General features: G+C 35.0%; 3 protein-coding genes across 7 annotated transcripts; 2 read left to right on the top strand and 1 right to left on the bottom strand.

Annotated features, from left to right (window-relative positions):
* The first annotated feature begins 1,650 nt into the window (after positions 1 to 1,650).
* On the top strand, positions 1,651 to 7,042 carry LOC135797488 (sialin). Of its 2 annotated transcripts, XM_065309865.1 has the most exons (6): positions 1,651 to 2,072; positions 5,051 to 5,351; positions 5,402 to 5,638; positions 5,708 to 6,296; positions 6,356 to 6,597; positions 6,661 to 7,042. In XM_065309865.1, the coding sequence occupies exons 2-6, from the start codon at positions 5,082 to 5,084 to the stop codon at positions 6,886 to 6,888; spliced, it is 1,566 nt and encodes a 521-aa protein (XP_065165937.1). In that variant the 5' UTR covers positions 1,651 to 2,072; positions 5,051 to 5,081; the 3' UTR covers positions 6,889 to 7,042. The 2 variants fall into 2 exon arrangements, with proteins under 2 accessions (XP_065165937.1, XP_065165938.1); XM_065309866.1 differs by lacking the exon at positions 1,651 to 2,072 and having other exon boundaries at positions 4,825 to 5,351.
* Positions 7,043 to 7,232: 190 nt separating this feature from the next.
* Positions 7,233 to 12,089, top strand: LOC135797119 (uncharacterized protein CG7065-like). Of its 4 annotated transcripts, none has more exons than XM_065309323.1 (8): positions 7,246 to 7,372; positions 7,773 to 7,909; positions 8,091 to 8,471; positions 8,537 to 8,707; positions 8,762 to 9,044; positions 9,104 to 9,719; positions 9,774 to 10,227; positions 10,286 to 12,089. In XM_065309323.1, the coding sequence occupies exons 2-8, from the start codon at positions 7,835 to 7,837 to the stop codon at positions 11,843 to 11,845; spliced, it is 3,540 nt and encodes a 1,179-aa protein (XP_065165395.1). In that variant the 5' UTR covers positions 7,246 to 7,372; positions 7,773 to 7,834; the 3' UTR covers positions 11,846 to 12,089. The 4 variants fall into 4 exon arrangements, with proteins under 4 accessions (XP_065165396.1, XP_065165395.1, XP_065165393.1 ...); XM_065309321.1 differs by having other exon boundaries at positions 9,095 to 9,719; XM_065309324.1 differs by lacking the exon at positions 7,773 to 7,909 and having other exon boundaries at positions 7,233 to 7,372; positions 9,095 to 9,719.
* Top3alpha (topoisomerase 3-alpha) lies at positions 11,921 to 15,862 on the bottom strand. Its single transcript, XM_065309325.1, has 11 exons — positions 15,443 to 15,862; positions 15,176 to 15,385; positions 14,868 to 15,120; positions 14,639 to 14,809; positions 13,874 to 14,580; positions 13,626 to 13,816; positions 13,151 to 13,568; positions 12,948 to 13,092; positions 12,245 to 12,891; positions 12,075 to 12,189; positions 11,921 to 12,016 (listed from the first exon to the last, which is right to left on the bottom strand). The coding sequence occupies exons 1-11, from the start codon at positions 15,596 to 15,598 to the stop codon at positions 11,976 to 11,978; spliced, it is 3,054 nt and encodes a 1,017-aa protein (XP_065165397.1). The 5' UTR covers positions 15,599 to 15,862; the 3' UTR covers positions 11,921 to 11,975.
* Positions 15,863 to 16,502: the final 640 nt, after the last annotated feature.

Here is a 16,502-nt window from a genome sequence, read left to right as displayed (position 1 = left end):
TTAGTTTTTTGTGTTAAATTGTTAATATTTTATATACTACATGATATTTCACCAGTATTTTAACTCTGACGGTTAATTTATTTTTAGAAACTTCTTCATAGTTATTAGACAAATTAAAACTAAAAACAAATTAACTATTAACATATTTATAAGCAAGAGATACTCAGATTAAAGTCCAAAGAAGCTTTTAAACTAATACAACTTAATCATAACTGCTATCGTGTGTTTGCACGTTGCTAAGCACTAAACTATAATAGATTAGTGGAAATTTCCGCTCCAGTCTTGAATCATAAAATCATACCTGTACAAAAAAGTGGTGTGAGGTACTCTTGTGTTGGTTACCAAACAACTAAAAAAGTATGGCATGTAAACATCGACATGGAATAACAACTTATCAGCCAAAGTCGCAGACAAATTGGTTGCTTAGCAACAGTTAACGAAGATTTTGCGCATTCTAGACGTTTCCAATAACCAATTAAGTTCAAGGAACTTCTCGAAGCAAATCTATTAATACTTTTAAAGAATGTTTAATTTTCGTAGTAGGTATTCATCTTTCAATGATAAATGCTAAACACCACAAGTGTTAATTACAAACCAAAATATTAGATTACATTTAATATTAGGTATTCGTGTAGTATCATCACGCACGTTCAAGCATTCCTTAGCGTTATAAATATTTTTTACATTTAACGCGATTAAAGTGACAAAAAATCATGAAGAGATAAAGTGTTGTGTAATTACCAACCGCAAATAGTACGCTGCAAAGCAAATAATTATAATAAAAATAAGAATAAAACAATTAAATTAAACATAATGGAAATGACAATGGCATTGAAACGAGGAAATCATTCCGTGGTACAATAGTAGTCAACAAATTAAGTGTTATTAAACATAGTATTAATGTCACCAGTTAAAATTCCCAGTTAAATTCGGACGATTAACCCATAGGATTTGCATTTTTTATAGGTAACAAGTTAAATTGGGATTCACAACAATTAAAAATCTAAAACAACACTTTATTATTTAATACACGAATTCATATGATCAAATTAACTATTTTTTTACTATATCATACATAGTTATCTAATTCTATGCTTCGATTAGTTGAAAGAAATACAATTTTACATTTTTATAGTAAAATGTTGTTTTTGTTACATTTAAACCGCCATTTTGAAAACAATGTCGCTTGTCAATGTTTCGGTATTTTAATTTTGTATTTACTAACATTTAAATTGCGCCACAACGTACAATACAATACAAACGATAAAATAAATGTATCAATGAATGCAATTGTTTTCAAAACCAGTAGATCATAAACAAATTATGAGTTGTACAATCAGTGTGTCAGAATGTCTACAATGCATCAACAGTATTGCAATTTTAAAGGTTTCGCAGGTATCAAACGATATTATGCTGGTATAAGTGGCGTAATTAATAATAGTACATGTTATTTCTAAAGTCTGGGTCTAGACATTCCTAACGAGAACAAAAACTCGCTCTTAATTACGTATTGGTGCATTAGTAAAACGTCAGTGACTTTAATGAGCATTCAAAAGTATATGGCAGCGGGAAAATCTGCTTATCGGTTACGGATTTTTATTGTGAATGTCATTAAAATGTGCATTATATTTGTCGTCCCCGTGCGCGCGACGTTCATTCGCCAGGCGTTTGTTGGGCTCATCGTAACATTCGCACGTTGACTGGGCCCACCTACAACAAAGTCGCGAACTTTTTTGTGAATCTAGTGAACACCTATTTAAGGAATTGCGTGCGCGAATTGTTCGTAGACTCTTGGACTTCTTATGTGGATTAGCAACGCGTAAATTTTGTGCCATTTTTCTGCGTGTGCTTCATTCTGACATCGCATGTGTTGTGAACACAGCACGCACTATTTATTGCCTTCCAAAACTTGGAAATCATAAATTAATTGTGTATAATAATAAACAATACGACTGTGATAAGTGATAACTGTTTGTTACTATTTTGTGACTGTTAAATATAATGAATATCGAGTTTTTAAAGTAAATTTAAAAGTAAAGATAAACTTTTACTTAGTTGCTGTTGTGTACGAGGTGAGTAGTAAATGAATAGTAAAAAGTTTCAGTTTGAGCACTTTTTAAAATTTAGTATATGTGGAAACAAGTGTTTTCCACGTTTGTATATTGGTTTTATCAATTGTATAGATTTTTTTAAATGCCATGATTTGTGTAGGTAGCTAACTACTTGGAAACCTAAAACATGACGTATTTCACGCTTTGTTGCGTTTTTTACATTTAAATATAGGAACACAATTGAAAACAGTAATTACTTCTATAATATTAGGATAATTCTGGGAATATGGAATGCACCGAAATCAATTTTGATTAAATATTATATTGTATAATAAAAGTCCAGTATCGCAAAGAATTACGTGCAGATAATTAACCGAAATACTATTTCTTGAAAATGTGTGTGCTTGTTGGATTTTACTATAATTAATTATTAATTTTCACGATAAAACAAAAATTTAATATGATTTTGGAATAATGTACTTTTTCGCGTCATAAAGTTGAAGATATTTTTTATTACGCTTGTAATAAACACAGCAACAATGCCTTGATATAATAACAACAATAAAATACGCAAAATATAGACACAACAACAAATAAAATTTATGAATATGCTTTTTCAATATCGCGTGTTTAATTTTCTGATAGTTCATAAATTCGTCAAGAGGTAAATTTTGTTTAAGATTTACTTTTTAATCTCTAGTAATTATTTTAGCAGTGCAAAAATTGAAAACATTTTTAAAAACTTAAATTAGAACAAATATATACTCAAACACTAGAGATACATATTGTAAAAGTAGGTATGCAAATGAAGATTGTTCCCAATCGATTGCATATCAATTGAATAATTATTTATTCACTCCATACAGTCTAATGTTCAAAATAGAATATAATTATCAAAATTTGTTATGGCAGTATCTAACCGACCTTTATTTATATTGATGTGACTAAGCAAAGTCGTATTGCCTTTATACGTTATGGCGTTTATTTAATAAAATTTAAACGGTTAATGTTAGCAAAAAAAGTTTCTAAAATAATCGATGTAGAATTAAATTATTTATCAGAATCCGAAAACAGAATTTAATAATTTTAACTTTAATTTTTGACATAAAAAAGAGAAATCTTTTGACTTTTTTATGACGAAATCTTTTTTCAGCAAATGCAACTTTTGAAATAATTGGAATTTTTGAATTCTGTTTTCAGATTTTGAAAGATAATTGAATTCTACATCGATTATTTAAGTAGTTATTATCTTAACATTGACCGTTTAGGCCCTATTTGCAATTTTAACAAAAAAAGTTGTTTTTAATGCAGGTTCTGTACTAATTGGAATTTTCAAATTCTGTTTTTGAATTCTGTTAGGTAATTTAACTTTACATAGATTATTTTAGTAACTTTTTTTACTAACATTATTCGTTTAGGCCCTATTTGCAATTTTAACAAAAAAATTGGTTTTAACATGCCAATAGGGCCTTAATCTATAATTGTGTTACTGGTTTCCGATTCAGAATTTAATCTACTTTCAGAATCCGGAAACAGAATTAAAAAATTCCAATTATTACAGAACCTACATTTGCTGAAATAAAAGATTTCATCATAAAAAAGGCAAAAGATTTCTCTTTTTTATGTCGAATGCAGTATTCATTAAATTTTGCAAATAGGGCCTAAACGGTTAACGTTAGCAAAAAAAGTTACTAAAATAATCGATGTAGAATTAAATTGTCTATCGGAATCCGAAAACAGAATTTAAAAATTCCAACTTTTAATTTTCAACATAAAAAAGAGAAATCTTTTGCCTTTTTTATAACAAAATCTTTTCTTTAAAAATTTTTTGTGCCATTTTTGTCGTTTTTCAATAAAGATAGCATCTTGTAGGAAATTTTTCAAGGATCAAGAATATGAAGTTCTTTTGTTTCTAGTTCTTCTAGTTCTTGAGATAATTACCATTTATTTTTTTAATTTTTTTCTTGGTGGAGGCGCCTTTCGACAATTTCGACCAGAAAATATCCCTGAACGTAATCACAACACAATACATAATACTAAATAATATTAATACATAACAAGATAGTATTTTTAAGCATCATCAGTACGTCAAGTATTTAATAATAAAAATGGTTAGCACCATAGCATCTAAACTAGGTTATTCAAATGTGTCATAACGCCCTCGTCAGTTCTTGGACTTTAACCCATCACTACCAAGTACAAAATATACCACCAAATGTGTACTAACAACAAAATAATTGACTAATAAAATATACGCAAGCGCTTAACAATCTTACCGACCATTTAGCACCCATTTCACGCAAATAGTGTGTAACTCATCGCAAATATTCACTAATTGAAAACATCAACGTTTACCTAAGTATTTGATTTGGTTCGGACGCACAAGATATGTGAGAAATTTGCAATGCGCAGTTCAATGATGCATCAATTCACAATTAAATTTGCATATTATCAGTTGTTAGCAATCATTGGACAATTTTACAAACAATGTAAATATAACTATGAACCATATTCAAGAGTGTGAAATTCTTTTGCGTGGCGTATATAAATATGCCGACAGATTATGATAGTGATAAACATAAACAAATTCGAGGAATTTAATTATTGGTGAATCAGTAAAAGTTTGCATAAACAGAGTAGAAATGTCAATATTTTATTAAATTCTAAGCGATGGCGATAAACAGTAAGCAAAATTATGTTTGATAAACACAAGAGACATTTGTGGAATCAAACAATCTTTTCCACAATACACAATTGCACATAAACACAAAATTCAAAGAATGCGTATTCATTCAAGTGTAAATATTTCCAGTTTAATAAATGACTCACATTAGCAAAGTGTCAAATTGGAAGCAACTGTTTTCTATTTGTATTAGCGGCGAAATTTCTCTAATGACACGAGGCATTAAAGTACCTAACACTAACGGGCAAACTTTTAGTTTTCTAATTTTTGCCAAGTCTGACAGTACATGTCAAGTTAAACATGTGAATTTTTCTAGGCTGAAATTCAAGTAAAAATCAAAATCCAAAATGGTCCAAATACAAACACGTGCGATCCTTTGGGTGTTAATTTTGACGGCATGTCTGGTGTCGTACATGTTACGTGTAAATATGTCCATAAATCTCATTGCAATGATTGAACCAAGTTCATCAGCGGATTTTGAATTTGATGAAAATGGCACATCTACAATATCTTTGGAAGACATTACACCGCGGCAGGTGCAATCTGAATGTTTGGCTATAAACGATCCAAACGGAAATGGTTCTGAGACCCATGAACGATTGACAGCTTTACCAGATGTAAGAATCTCTCTAATAATCAATAAAATTATTAATATAATTTTATTTAGTACGGCCCAAGACATGAGTGGAGCCCAAACGTTCAAGGACTTATTTTGGGATCATTCTTCTGGGGATACATGGTATCTTCAATGCCAGGCGGTCTTTTAGCTGAAATCATTGGTCCTACTAGAATAGTTGGTATATCCGCGTTGTTATCAGCTGTTTTAACTCTCCTGACACCTTTGGCTGCTTCCTGGCATTTTGGCTATGTAATTACCATTCGTATATTACTTGGCGTGCTTGGGGTAAGTACCTACGCTGACTTAATAAGTATATAGATGCTATGTTTATAAACAATTGCTTGTTTTGTTTAGGGTGTAGTGTATCCAGCATTACATTGTCTCATTGCCCGTTGGGCACCTCCAGTAGAAAAAGGCAAATTCATCGGGGCATTAATGGGAGGAACCCTGGGAACTGTCATAACCTGGCCACTCTTGGGCGCCATTACTGAAAAATGGGGTTGGACTTGGGCCTTTTTTGTTCCTGGAGGTATTGTGTTATTATGGTGTTTGCTGTGGTTCTACTTTGTCTCCGATACTCCTGATTCTCACCCTCGCATCAGCGAAAAAGAAAAATTCTACATCATCAAAAGTCTTGGCGATGCAGGCAGTGCACCTTCAAAAGGCATTCCACCTTACAGGCAAATATTTACTTCAATCCCCTTCTGGGCGTTGACATTCCTGCACTTTGGAAATTGTTGGGGCTTGTATTTGTTACTAACGGCGGGTCCTAAATTTATGTCGGAAGTGCTGGGTTTCAATTTGGGACACTCTGGTATTTTGGCGTCGTTGCCATACTTGGCTAGAATGATATTTGGATTTATTTTTGGGACCATCGGGGATTATATACGAAAAGCAAATTGGATGTCCGTTACACAAATTAGAAAATCTTTCATTATTTTTTGTAAGTTTAAAGTAACTACTATTGTGTAAGGAGTTATATAATGTTTTATTTATTTTTAGCACATGTTATTCCCGGTTGTTTTCTTATTGCTCAAACGCTCATCGGCTGTGACCAAACACTGGCTGTAGTATTTCTAACATTAGCCCTTGGTATGAATGGTGCATCAACAGTTACAAATCTGCAAAATGCTCAAGACTTATCCAGTAGTTATGCTGGAACCGTGTATGGAATTGTTAATTGTATCGGTGGGACAACGGGTTTTATCACGCCGTTGCTGACGGGATTTATTACCGAAAAACGCGTAAGTTCTTCATCGGTCATCAATATTTTTATAATTAAAACTAAATAATTTTAAATATTTTAGAATGGATTATTTGAATGGCATATCATTTTCTGGATTGGTGCCTCTGTCTATATTGTGTGCGGATTGCTGTTTTGTTTGATTGGAAGTGGTGAACCTCAGCATTGGAATGATGACTCAGTGTCCGCAGAAGAGAAACCAGAAGGAAACACAAACGGTATCACTCATCAAGGAATCGCCAACGCAGCATATGTGGGTGATGGGTATACTGAAGAACGCACCAAAGTCTAATTTATATTTTAAGTTAATTTCATTTATTATTCATGAATATGTTTTTATTTTTACTATAATATTTAATGTATACACATAGGGCCAGTATTATCTATTGATTGATACCACATTTTTACAAAAACCACAAAAAATAAATTTAAAAAAGTCTTCAGTATCTAAGTTAAGTTCTGGTGTTCCCTGACTTTATCCCAATATTAATATTTGGTACCTAGAAGCATATTTACATACATTCATAATAGTAATTCATAATAAAAGTAATTGTTAATATTACTTAAAATGATTTGAATTAAGGTGCTAAAAATGTGTATATTTGGTTGCTCACCAAAAAACCGCAGGCGAATATCATCCATCAGAGTACATAACCGTGATAAATAACGATCAACATATCCGCCATTGAAAATCCACATTAGGCGTCCAAAACAAACCGATTTTATAAGAAAATGACCAAACCGCTGTAATAGTGAAACAGGAATAAATACGAAAGGTAATTATACACACCATTACAACTATTAGATAAATACTATATGTGATAAATATTTTGGCGTGCCGCTATCACAATTTTATGTTAAATTTATATATGTAAGGTTAGAATCGATCTACTTTTGAACTGCAACTGCAATTTATTAACAAATACAAACTACTTGCATATTATTGACTGCAATAATTGTGCGTACTTACTGATATACTCATAATTCATGTAATTATATCATTATATAATTACAATGCGGTTCTGTGATATGTTTTTCTTAATTCACATTCACCTTCCGAAGGTAAGTTCTGTGTAGTAAAGTGTAAACAAGTTAGTAAGTATGTACTTTAATTCTAATTCGAGTTTTTGGGGGTTGACTGTGCAATGGAAATATAAATGTTTATTATTTTTGCAGAAGCAAAGTGACTATTCAATAAAAGACAAGTTAAGTGAAGTGTGTACAGTGCACAGTGTATAATGGAATCGTTGGCGCCGCCTGGCACTGAAGATAACATCACTTCACCAGCATCATCTACATATATTAGTAAAAAGGTAAAATAAAATAACAGCAATAGATACTTGCACAGGTAAGTATGCTATTAAGCTGTGGACAAACAAATTTAACTTTAAATTTGGCATTTACGTTTTTTTTTACACATTTTTCTGAGTTTATTTTAGTGTTGGTCTTCAAAACATTTAAATGTCATTGTAAGTAATTTGTGTCTATTTGCAGAATTCCGAGACCGATCGGCTGCTCTCCTTGCGATATACTTTGCCTGATGGAAGTTCATCAGCTATCTTTGAGCTCACCTGGCAGAATGGCAGTGAAGTATGGTATTGTCGTGTGTGCCACTGTCCAGTTATGGGGCAGGTATTCAACCACGAAGCTGGGAAGAGACACGTGGCAGCGTTGGAAGCCGCCAGTGCTTCCCGAAATCAACGTACATCGGCTTCTAATTTGTTGAAGTCTACTTCAAATTCAAATAGCGCGGATTGGGATGATGGTAATTCAACGAAGAACTATACTGAGCAACGAGGTGAAGTGATTGTTGCACCTGGAGAACCAGTGCCTCCTGGTTTTGAAGGAGAGATAACTAAAGTTGCACAAATTCAGGTACAAAACATTTTTGTTTATCTTATTTAATTGTTAAAATTATGTGATTTTTTAATTTATCGCAGGAGCGTCTTGACAACTTTAAAACTACAAGCCTTATAGGATTGGAGTACTTATTAGAATTGCAAGATTACGACCAAGAACGCGAACCATCATACTTTTGTCTGCTTTGTGGAAAGAAGGGTGATTTTCGCACCATTATTCCACATTTGGTCAGCTACAATCACTTGCAATATGTAAGTTTACTCAAGATTGTTTTATATACTTTTATTTGATTGCATACTTTTCAGTATTTGCAAAGACATTACACCAAAACCTATAATGCATTGGTGCCGTTTTCTTCGCATAAGAAGTACAAGAAATGCTGGCAGGAAGCTTTGACGAAAATTGCCGACGCGATTGAAACTAAATATGGCCGCATGTTGCCGCATCCCATTGATATGGATACATATGAAAGGAATAAGCAGGAAGTGTACAACAAAGTTAACAATGGGCCGCATTTCTCTGAAAGCAATGGCGTTAGTTTTGAGCATCTCGTAAATCGAGATGAAATAATAAACAATTCAAATAAAGGTAAATAAATTTAATATTTATATATATTTGGGTAATGTAGGATTGTGTAGCTTTCATAGATGAATTAAACCAAGATGCGAAACCTGCGCATAGTCGGCCAACTTCCAGAGATAACGAACCGAAACACAGACGTAATCGTCGATCATTGAGCAGTGTTTCATCCATATCCAGCGATGATTTCACAGTCTCTGTAAACGACAGGGACAGGAATCGCAGTTCCAAGCCAGTCAAATCAAACACTTCTTCGCTTTATAATCGTCGACGTCGCACTAGAACACGCTCGCGCTCCAGATCGCCATACAGGCGCCGTGCTGAAGATTCGCTACCGTGGAATCGTCCGGATTATCGTAGGAACGAAAATAATTCATCAAAAGACCGGCGAAGCAAAGAGGATGATAGGGATAATAAAAAAGACGAATTTCGTCGTTTAGCTGCGGCGATTGAAAAAGACATGGAGCCACAACTTCGCAAACATCAAATGAACCCGGAGAAGCATCCGCAATACAACGAGGAGTGGAAAATCTTCTGGAATAAGCGATATAAAGAGTTACAAATGGAAGGAAGAGATACACAAGGCTACGATTTTAAACCGGAGTGGATTGTTTATTGGAACAAAAGGATGGAAGAGTTTCATAAAACTGCTGTGAAACAAAGCATTGATGCGTTGCGGCGAAGGTACATTATAATAATTTAACAATTGCATTTATTTTATCGTGTTTATTGGTTTAGATTGGGTCTGGCTGAAGTAACCCCGATCAGTTTCAAAATCAACTCGGCATCGACAAGTTCCTCAGCGATGCGTCGACGTGATCCGAAATTTGGATGTCAGCCGGTTGCTGCACAACCAGATCAAGATCACGAGGTAATTGTAATTGACGATTTGCGAGATGACAAGGTGAAATCACGTGAAGATTCACATAGTCCATGGGAGAGCGATTCGAATAACTCGCCAAGGAAAGATTATCGGCGCAGGCCAGCTCCGCTTCGCCGAACGACGAAAACTCGTTCACGATCCAAATCACGCTCAAGATCGTTGTCTCCCTATCGGCGAAGGAACTATGGAAGGCGTCGAACAAAGAGTCGCAGTCGGAGCAGGAGTAAAAGCCGGAGGTATAGGCGAACGACACGATCAAAGAGTAAGTCGCCACAAATACGACGAGAAGCCGATAGCAGCAAAACAACGGTATGTAAACAATGCAAATAATATTTTTGTATACAAATTAATTTATTTTGTTTGTTAGGGTGGACGTCGTTCCGTCGAATGGGATCGGGCGGTATCCTACAAAAATCATCAACAGGCTAACATCCCGTTTGCGCCTTCTGGGAAGGACGTAATTATGGTACGAGAGTCCGCACTGAAGAAGCAAGAGATTTTGGATGAACAGATCACTGCTGTTGAAGATCTAGGAGTAGATGTCAATATTGTTGCCGTCTTGCGTCTGTTGACTGCGTTAGAAGATAAACTTGGATCATTGGGACCGAAGGTGGTTGATTTGTTAGCCAAGGCACTTTCCATGGAGAAGAAAACTCCGAATAGCAGTGAGCAACTGTTAGACGACGAAACAAACTGCGTGATGTTTGAAACTATCAAGGAGAAATTGAAGGGATTGTTGCATGCTGGGTTAGTCGCTGATTACCCTTCGCAGGAAAAAGCTGTTAAGACCAGCATCACAAAAATTGCAGGTTTATTACATTTGGCAAATAAACGAAAAACTGAAAAAGAAGCAAAGAAAGCTTCCATCATAAACATCGATAAGGTGGCGATAGCGAAACAAATCGCAAATGCGTTGGTGTTGCAAGGTAAAACGGACGTCACCCAAGCTGAATTAGAACAACTTATTAATACTGTTGTACAAATGGCGGAGGCGTCTAAAGAATCAGACAAACCAATGACCACAGCCTCCTTCCTAGAAATGCTTAAACAGAACAAATCTCAGGCCAAACCCGAACACTCAAAACAAACAATTGAGCTTGAGAAACACACGAAGGTTACAGAAATTGAACCTGAAAAGGATCTAAGCAGTATTCAAAAGGACGCTATGGATGGTCTCTCTGATCTAGAGCTGCAGACACTCCTTCAAAGTTTTAAGGACCTATCAGCTGAAGAACAGCAAGGGTTGATCTCATATCTTAAGAAATTGGAAGCGAAAGAACCCGCACGAGTGGAAACACTACGTAAATTTGTCAATATGGATGTAACTCTACCACAATCGTCAAAAACTGAAGAGATAGGTAGAATAAGTCCGTTTTCCAAGAAGTTATCAGAAAATATAACTACAAACAAATCTGTAACAAATGATATCAAAAAAGAAACGAAAGTAGGTATTTCTGATGACGAAGACGACTATAGCTATGAAGATGTCTTTAAAGCAGCTAGTAAAAACTTGAGCGAGACGCAACAATCGGATATGTCTAATTTAATTGCGAATATTATGGTTTCAATTGCGTCCAATGCCAACACAAATGTACTGACTACGTCGGTGGCTGGTAAACCAGTGATTAATACTGTTCCCCAACAATCTGTGCCACCAACCTTACAATTGCATCCGCCACAGCAGCAACAGTCTAATAGTTATAACATTAATAGTAATAAGGGTTTTCAACCGCGACAACAACAGCCATATCGGCAGTTTCAACCAAACGGGCCTGGATTGAATGCGCGACCACACATGCAACAACCCATGGGTACCATCCCTCATAATTTCCAAGGCATGCAACAACGCTTCTACCCGAATAATAGCGGCGGTAATAATATGGATGCGAATCCAAATCAGAATTATAATTACTATAATAGGTGGTAAGTATCATTATAAACATAGTTCTAAATCATTGATTAAATCAACTTTTCGGTCATAACCTTTGGTAAATAATTCGAGTCATGTAAAAATAAATATATTTACATCCCTGTAACACTATACACTACATTCTTATTCATTTTTGACCTTTTAATGGACATTTTGGTCTGACGTGACCTAAAATTTCAAATAAATGTATAAGTATATGTTGTAATATACAATAGATGTGACATACCTGTTTGGTGACAAATGCTACATTTCCTTTTAGACAATTTAGCTTGTTTTTTTTTGTCTACAGGTGCATTCCGTCTTTTTAGTGGAATCCTTCGCTTTGATGTTCCGTTATTGTCCTATTAAGATTATAGATATGAAAATATTGCATGTGTTAGATTTGAGGGTACTTACTTCATCTGCCCATTCAAAAAATTTGCACCCCTGCCCCATTGGTTTTGGACAGGAATAAAATTGCCGACCTTTGTTTGCGCCGTCTTTGGAGACAGTACGCATCGCAGCAGGCATACCACATTGGCATTGTGCAGGTTGTCCGGCGTCGTCAGAATCATCTCCATTATTATTGCCATTGGCGGGCGGTTGATAAGATCCTGCGTTACTTGTGTTAGGTGTCTGATCTTCGTCCTTCCAAGCGAAGTATTTACACCCTCCTGTTCCAGTTTGATTATTCAACGGACATTTATAAAACTGACGACCTGCATTCGCTCCGTTTCGGCATGTTAGGACCACAGCTTCCCGGTTACAATTACATATCTGTGTATCAGGTGTGCGACCATTATCAGTAGATACTGAAGTGTTCCCGGAAGATCCTAGAGAATTGGGACGATTGTTTGGAATATTTTGGACATTTGTTGTATTATTTGTATTTCCGCCACCCATCCATGACGTGATTGTAGATTGATTAGGAGGGACTTGTGTCGTTGTTGATTTGGTCTGGCTTGTTTTCTTTGTAGGCCCATTCTGATTGTTGTAATTGTTAGTTCTGTTTTGTAGTGGTGGTGGTGGAGGCGCTTCCTGAACGGGTAAACCTGGTGTGTTTACTAAAACATCAATTTGTTTTAACAACTAAACCCAAATTATTTAAATGTTTATGTACCTTTCTTCACAGAAGACAACTGAATGTCTAAGGCGGATAAAACAGCGATGTCACATCCGCCAATACATAACACATTAGGATTTGGCTCTCCAAGAAACGGATTTTGTCGGAAAGTAAATTTGATTTTTCTTACGTCCGGTCCACACTATAAAAACAAACAATAATTACTAATGCAAATTGATTTAAATGAGCGAAATGCTTACAGTTGGACAGGTTTCATCCATGATTTGCGCAGAGTTAACACCTGTGAACCAAATCGCATTCCTGCACGGTGGGTAATTTGCACAGGATAAAAACCATCCCGACCCGTTGGATCTCTGACGCAAGAACATGTTTCCTCCACATTTAGGACATTTCAGTGCCCATTTATCCGATGAACCCATCATAATCTGTGCTTCATTATACGGACGCGGTACACGGTTTAATCTTTGTTGTAGAGTACTATCAATGGTTGTCATTTTTTGGGAAACAATGCGATACACTTCTTTGTATTTAGCTATTTGATCCTGCAAAACATCCTGGGCGCGTTTTTGACCATCACAAATAAGTTTTAAGTCGTTTTCGAAATCTGAGCGCAAATTTGGCTTCGCCAATGATATTTCTAACTCCATATTATTATATCTAACAAATTAAAAATTCTTATGATCAACTGTTATATACTTTATTAGTTGTACATACCCTTCCACAAGTCCCATTCCGAGTGCAGCTGGCACAAAGTAAATGTTTTGATGTAGAGAAACGTAATCACGACTTTTGATTGTTTCAATATGTTCAGCATGAGTTGCATCTGTACCAATCCCATGTTTCTCCATCAAGGCAATGAGGTCGGCTTCAGTTAAAAGTTTTGGTGGACTAGTTACACCTTCACCCTGAAATCAATAATTTGAATTAAAAACTTTTAATTTGTTCTTATTTGTAAGACTTACCAATTCAAGACGAGTTGGCACAAAAGTATCTCCAATCTGATATTCATGAATCTCCTTCCCGTTCCAGTTTTCATAAATATAAACATCAAGGTAATTCCGTTCTAAGATAACCAATCCTTTTGCAGTAAACTTCTCACCACCGCAATCTGCCTGAACAATCGTCTCGTGCCCTTTAGCATCTTTGTGCACACACGCCAGAAAATGCCTTACAATGTACTCATACACTCGCTTCTCGTTTCCGGTCAAATTTTTCGTATATTTGGTTGGGTGGATGGGAGGATGAGCTTGATCACTCTTTTTGCCTTGGCGCGGTGTTGGCCCTCCTTCGTTCATGATGCGATTTGCAAAACCACCCCAATCTGGATCGTCAATTTGTTGTTGAACAATATTCTGCAAGTTTATCTCCTTGGGAAAAATATTAGTTTCTGTCCTGGGGTAACTAATATAACCAGAAGTGTAAAGCTTTTCGGCAATCTTCATGGTCTCTTTGGCGCTGAGACGCATCTTACGCGATATAATCTTCTCCATTTCAATCGTGTCCAAAGGCAATGGACGCCATTTACTCTTCGGCTTACTATCTACGCTTTCAATGCGTACGGAATTCGCTTGCAGACAGATATCGAGAAGCGCCAGCACCGCTGATTTCTCAAAGAGTCGATTGCGTTTCCAGGTGAAGTCAGTTGTTAACTTTTTTATTGTATGAGACACTAATCATATGTTAATCAATATTTATTGTATGAAAATGTTTAATATAAGTATACTTACAATGAATTTGCCAAAACTGCTCAGCTATGAAATTTTCAATGGCTTTGAATCTCTCAACTACAAATCCTAATGTAGGAAACTGGCAGGAACCATAACTGATTAATTTCTGTTCCAATACATCAGGAAAAACTTTCTGAAGTCGCAACGTTTGTAATCTAGTAAATGCGGCGCCTAAAAGAAACAATAAAACAATATTTTCTGAAATGTTATATTTAAATAATTTTAATACCAGTTCTTAGATCTAATTCACTTCTAACATCAACAGCATCACTTATATTCTTATTGGGTCTCTCTAGATTATTGATAGCCCTTGTAATAGACCTTGCAGTAATTTCCGAAAACTTGGCGCGAAAAACTTCGATATTGGGCTTAATTTCTTGACAAACTTGTATTATTTCATATCCAATATTCTCTCCTTCTCTATCACAATCAGTCCATACTATTAGTGCTCCACAATAACGCAATTCTTTCTGAATAGTTTTCTGTAAGCATTTATTGCAATTAGAAACACATACTTATATTTAAATACAGAAAAACCTTTATCTTCTGATAATCTTCAGGACATATCTTTTTAACTTCAGCATCAAATAAAGTGATTGGATCACAAGCTTGCCAAGCTTTGTGTATTCCACTGAATGCATAGGTCAGAAGATGGCCAGATACAGAAGTCATCACACAATCAGATTCAACTCCATTAATTTGACATGAAAATGTGTATATCTTGTTGTATGTTGATAAACCATTTCTCTAAAAATATACAATGAGTTGCTATGAGCTAACATTGAATAAATATTTAGATAATACCCTATTTGAGTTTCCATGAGATAAAATTGAAGCAATGTTCTTAGCAGCATCATTCTTTTCTGCCACACAGAGGTATTTCATTTTCGGTTTGGAATCCTTGGCAAAAAATCGTTGTATGTGGAATGATATCCGACTAAGTTTATGAAATAAAACCATGGATCATTGTACAGTTTTAAAACTTGACTTCAATGTGATGATTGCTTGTAAGGTTAAGCTTTCGTATTGTTTATTTTTACCGCTTAGAACTGACTTGAAGTGTATTGTGGGTTGCATACGTATATTCCACTAATTCGCTATGTATAAACTTTTATGTACTTGTTGTACATAACCCGCTAAAAACGATTTTTAACCATTATTGACAACTTTGAATAGTGACATGTTGCTTAAGGAAAGAATTTAGCAATTTGCTAAATTTAAAACACATTTTCAATTGGTTTTTATTCATTGCTAAATCAAGGTTTTCCGTTATACATAACCTGTCGGTCTTTTATTTTATGTACTACGAGTAGTAAATACAGATTGCCTACATTTTGCCTACATTAAATTTATTTTATTAATTTATTAATTTGAAAATACTATGGAATTACTATTTTGAATCTTTTAATTTAAATTAATTTAAACAAAGAATATATATTCCAAATTGTAAATGTTACATTGGCTGCATTTGATTAATTATATCGCGCCGTGTGACATTTGTTAGATGTAAATGTCTATCACGGCACTGCTCAACTAATTGCTTGTCGAGTTTGTTAATTAAAATTCGATCCAGCTGCCGTCGTTCTGCATGCTCCTGGGAGTTGGGGATCGGCGACGCGAATTCCCTCACTGATTTGATTTAAGGTCACGCGAAACAACTCTGGCAAATTCAATTTAAAGCAACTTTTATGTGGTACGCGCGAAAATAATGTCGCTGGTTTCCATTAATTGTTCTTAACTTGTTTGTGTACGCACAAAACAGCAGTCGGAATTACCACAAAATTAAATTGGCACCACTAATTATTACAGTTTTAGCATTAAATAATAAACAAATGTAGTACCTATATTATTACTTTTTATTTGA

The sequence above is a fragment of the Atheta coriaria genome, unplaced genomic scaffold (assembly GCF_025399875.1).
Source record: "Atheta coriaria isolate IRGN ID8LTWV9N9 unplaced genomic scaffold, Caltech_Dcor_3.1 hic_scaffold_8_pilon, whole genome shotgun sequence".
Taxonomy (NCBI): domain Eukaryota; kingdom Metazoa; phylum Arthropoda; class Insecta; order Coleoptera; family Staphylinidae; genus Dalotia; species Dalotia coriaria.
The sequence above is the reverse complement of the archived record's forward strand: the minus strand, read 5'-3'. Positions and strand labels throughout refer to the sequence as shown.

Coding starts and splice junctions, on each gene's coding strand:
- LOC135797488 (XM_065309865.1), top strand. CDS start 5,082: ATGGTCCAAATACAAACACGTGCGATCCTTTGGGTGTTAATTTTGACG. Junction 5,639..5,707: donor TATTACTTGGCGTGCTTGGG/GTAAGTACCTAC, acceptor TGTTTTGTTTAG/GGTGTAGTGTATCCAGCATT. Junction 6,598..6,660: donor GATTTATTACCGAAAAACGC/GTAAGTTCTTCA, acceptor TAAATATTTTAG/AATGGATTATTTGAATGGCA.
- LOC135797119 (XM_065309321.1), top strand. CDS start 7,835: ATGGAATCGTTGGCGCCGCCTGGCACTGAAGATAACATCACTTCACCA. Junction 8,472..8,536: donor CTAAAGTTGCACAAATTCAG/GTACAAAACATT, acceptor AATTTATCGCAG/GAGCGTCTTGACAACTTTAA. Junction 9,720..9,773: donor ATTGATGCGTTGCGGCGAAG/GTACATTATAAT, acceptor TTATTGGTTTAG/ATTGGGTCTGGCTGAAGTAA.
- Top3alpha (XM_065309325.1), bottom strand. CDS start 15,598: ATGGTTTTATTTCATAAACTTAGTCGGATATCATTCCACATACAACGA. Junction 15,386..15,442: donor CTCATGGAAACTCAAATAGG/GTATTATCTAAA, acceptor GTATATTTTTAG/AGAAATGGTTTATCAACATA. Junction 14,810..14,867: donor TGAATTAGATCTAAGAACTG/GTATTAAAATTA, acceptor TGTTTCTTTTAG/GCGCCGCATTTACTAGATTA.